The 4,116-nt window shown below is 37.2% G+C and overlaps 1 protein-coding gene across 1 annotated transcript; it reads right to left on the reverse strand.

Moving 5' to 3' along the window:
• Window positions 1-248: 248 nt before the first annotated feature.
• LOC142141592 (olfactory receptor 5B17-like) lies at window positions 249-1,187 on the reverse strand. The gene has a single exon (XM_075200227.1). The coding sequence runs from the start codon at window positions 1,185-1,187 to the stop codon at window positions 249-251; it is 939 nt and encodes a 312-aa protein (XP_075056328.1).
• Between the last annotated feature and the right edge of the window lie 2,929 nt (window positions 1,188-4,116).

Below are 4,116 nucleotides of genomic sequence, written 5' to 3' on the forward strand. Positions count from 1 at the left end.
ACGCACCATGCGCCTTAGCAGTCGTTGACCCCACTCTGTGATTTTACGTGATCTTCCGCTTTGTGGCTGAGTTGCTGTTGTTGTTATACGCTTCCACTTATATTAGCGTCCTGTGCAGAATATCAGGGTAAATTTATAACTGATCTTAAATTAATGCTAGGACTATGCTTTCCATATGCAGCAACTAGTACTTTGATTATATTGTCACTTATTATAGATGTGAGTGAAGCTCACAGCTGCGGTTTAATTCAATGTAACACCATTATTTTCTGCAATTGATTCATGATTTTTATTTTTAGGGCATGTGTCCGGATCCCGTATATCAGAGGGTTACAGAGTGGTGGAAAAAAAGCAGGAGTAACAGACAGGATAACATGAACCATAATGGGGAGGTTAATACTACTCAGTCTGTATCTGATTGCTACAAAGAAAAATCCTAATAAGAAGACAGAAAAGTTAAGTAAATGGGTCACCAAGGTGTGGACGGCTTTCTGACGTGACTCTTTTGATACCCTCAGACAGACAACAAATATCCTCAGATAGGAAAAAACAGTGACTGAAATGGTTACAATTAAGGAAATGGAAATTACAGCAGCTGAATAGATTTTACTGAGAGCCGAATTTGAACAGGACAGATTAACGAGGGACATATTATCACAAAAAATATTATTTATTTTATTCCCACAAAGAGAAAGTGTTCCAGTAAGTAGAATAGCAATAAGGACAACTATGAAGGACGTTACACAGGATCCAATGATGAGATTTATAACCTTCTTGTTTGTCATTACGGTGACATAGTGCAGAGGGTGACAGACGGCCAGATATCGATCATAGGCCATGATGGCAAAAGTGCTCATTTCAAAAGTAGCAAAAAGTGTAATGCACAGAGTTTGAATGATACAACTACCATAAGAGATGGTCTTAGATGAGGTGATCAGGTCAATTATCAGCTTCGGGAAAAATGTGGAGCTGCCAAAAATCCCATTGAGGACGAGATTACTTATGAGAATGTACATAGGTTCATGTAGACTTTGATCCATCAAAACCACAAATATAATATTAATACTCAAAAGCATAATAAATAAATATATGATGATAGAAAGGGCACAATATAAATGTTTGAATTCTTCCATCTCTACAAGTCCCAGGAGAACCAATCTGGTGCTGACATTGGCCACATTTTCCATCTTTCTGTTCAAATGAGGGTTTTAGCTGAGATTAGAGGTAGGATCCTACATAATCAAAAGGTAAATCATTTTTTTGTTTTGTTTTCTCAACATCTTCTGCAGAGCTCTGGTCAGTGATCTGTAAGAGCACTATTATAATTATCAGACACAATAATATACATAATCATTAACACTGTTTTCTAGTGTATATGAAATAAACTAATTAGTAACTAAAGATGTTCCAGTTGGCTTTTATGATGAGAGGGTGACCCTGGGCCTCGGCCCTCTCCCTGGTTGTGGTTTACGGAGCCCCCAGTATATGCTGTTTCTCTTCCTATGTGTCCTTCAGTGCTGAATGTCCCTGGATTAGTGACCACTCTATGCTCCTCTGAGGGGGGCCTCTGTACTACATGGACCCTGCCCTGGCTGTAGCTGGATGAGGAGATTGAAATCAGAACACATTTGAGCATGTGAGACCCTGAGCTAATGTACATGATTTGTTCTTTTAGTCCTATAATTGGACACATTGGAGTTTGTAGTATAGGAGAATGTCAAGAATGACTTTCCCAGGTAAGTGTAGTTATTTGGGTCTTGTGTCAGTCTGCAGGACTGTCATATGGGATCCTTTTCATGAAGTATTGTTAAAGGTTATGCTACTTTTAAATTGGGTGCCTGGTGATGACAAGTGGAAGTGAAATATTCTCTAAATGGTTCACCTTTGTGCTCATCTAACCCATAGGTGTCATTATTGAATGTCTATGGTGTGTCCTCTATATACACAACAGTATTGGCTCTTCTGCTTCCATCCTTAGCTTAGAATGTCTCATAGAGATCAAGAGATAAGACACTGGCAGCTCCTGTATATATTGGAATGTATGGGAAGTGTTAATTAATGAGAGTCATTACTTTCTACCTTCACCTGTCGCACCTGTATGTAGAGATTATCAAATTGATTTAACAAATTTTAAAATGCATTGTAGTGTTTTAGATTTGGGGCCCTTTAGTTGTCAGACTCTGAGCCTATTTGGCATAAATTTATTTTAAAATCATAGCGAAACGTACGTCGGGCCGATGTCACGCTAAGTGACGTCAGACCCGGAAGTGGGCGGGGCCGAAGGCGGCGCTGAGCCGCTGTAGCAAACAAACTTACCGATAGTAAAATTCTTTCCACTAATATATATTAGCGCTTCAACGCTTATCACCCGACTTTAATGTCTTACTAATAGACGGTATGGAGGCATATTGTAAGCGATCTTAGCGCTATGTAAAGAGATCAATGTTGCCTAAAGGGATCACTCATTATACATGACAATTCCTGTGATATCTTATACCATAAATGCCACACAAACTACTAGTATAAACAAATACTAATGAGATGCAAATTAACAATTGCAGATACCTTTATTCAATATAAATATGGATTATGGTATAATATTTGAAATCATAACTTACTAGTGCAATCCAGCACATATGTGACAATTGGATACAACTATATGCATGGTACTTCCTCTATATAGCATATAAGACTCCAGGTACAGGGATCTTTGTCATATACTGGCAACTGTTTGTCTTCATTGTTTATTATGACACATGGCTTTTGAAAGAAGATTTTTTAAGGGATCAATGTTGTGGAAGAATAGACAAGGCACTCCTGCCATCTAGAGTTCATACTGACAAATATACATAACCAGTCCTATTCCAAATGATACACTGTTTCAATAGAGATACTATGTAACTTGAAACAAGTATCATGTATGTTTAACATGGACTAACCCACAGATCTCAAGAGCTTAAAATTACCAACATCTTGTTTACATACCCACATCTAGGTCCCCTAGCAGTAAACTTTCTTTTGGAAGTATTACATAGGCTCTAATCGGCTCCATCACAGGGTCAATTATTTTTAATCTCTCTTTCTTTCCACACTATTTTTTTAATACTTTGCTTGTTTTAATTGGGAGTATACCCACATTGACTAATTTTAATGCATACCAATAAAAATTTCATGTATTAATGTATTTATTCGTTATTCATATGTACCTGGAGGACTACTTAGGTCATTATTTTTTCTCTCCTTGGGCTTCCAGAATAAATATAAAGTGCAATAATTAACATAATTAAAATATAATCACAATGATTATATAAATACTATATAAATCTATACCCCTAAAAAAATCGACTATTACATGATTGAATCTCTGCTTAGAAAGATATAAAATTATGTTTCCTTACATTACATTCACCCTCTTACAGCATTCTTATCATCATCATCATTTATTTATATAGCACCACTAATTCCGCAGCGCTGTACAGAGAACTCACATCAGTCCCTGCTCCATTGGAACTTACAGTCTAAATTCCCTAATATAGACAGATACTCACACACACAGACAGAAAGGGAGAGACTAAGGTCAATTTTGATAGCAGCCAATTAACCTACCAGTATGTTTTAGGAGTATGGGAGGAAACCGGAGCACCCAGAGGAAACCCACGCAAACACAGAGAGAACATGCAAACTCCACACAGATAAGACCATGGCCAGGATTCGAACTTATGACCCCAGTGCTGTGAGGCAGAAGTGCTAACCACTAGGTCACTGTGCTGCCTGGGATACTCTATCACAATTATATTAGCAGCTAATGAATAACAATGTTTCCTTTTTTTTTGACAATTGCTTTAAAATTGTATAAATTGCACATTGCAAATTACCCTTTCCAATAAAATAGCATTTTCTTTGTTGGGAAAATTTTCATTAAGTACATTTACAACCTTAATATTTTTTTAAATAATAACAACAAAAGTAGATACTGGTATAGCCTCCAAAAGACAGTAAGTGTGAATGTTCTGCTGGCAGTGAATGTACCTGAGCTGCTCTGACACAACCTAACACCAAATATAATGACTTCCATACTGTACCTGACATGCTGGGGTCTCTGCAGATGGAGCGTTC

The sequence above is a fragment of the Mixophyes fleayi genome, chromosome 2 (assembly GCF_038048845.1).
Source record: "Mixophyes fleayi isolate aMixFle1 chromosome 2, aMixFle1.hap1, whole genome shotgun sequence".
In the NCBI taxonomy this organism is placed as follows: Eukaryota; Metazoa; Chordata; class Amphibia; order Anura; family Limnodynastidae; genus Mixophyes; species Mixophyes fleayi.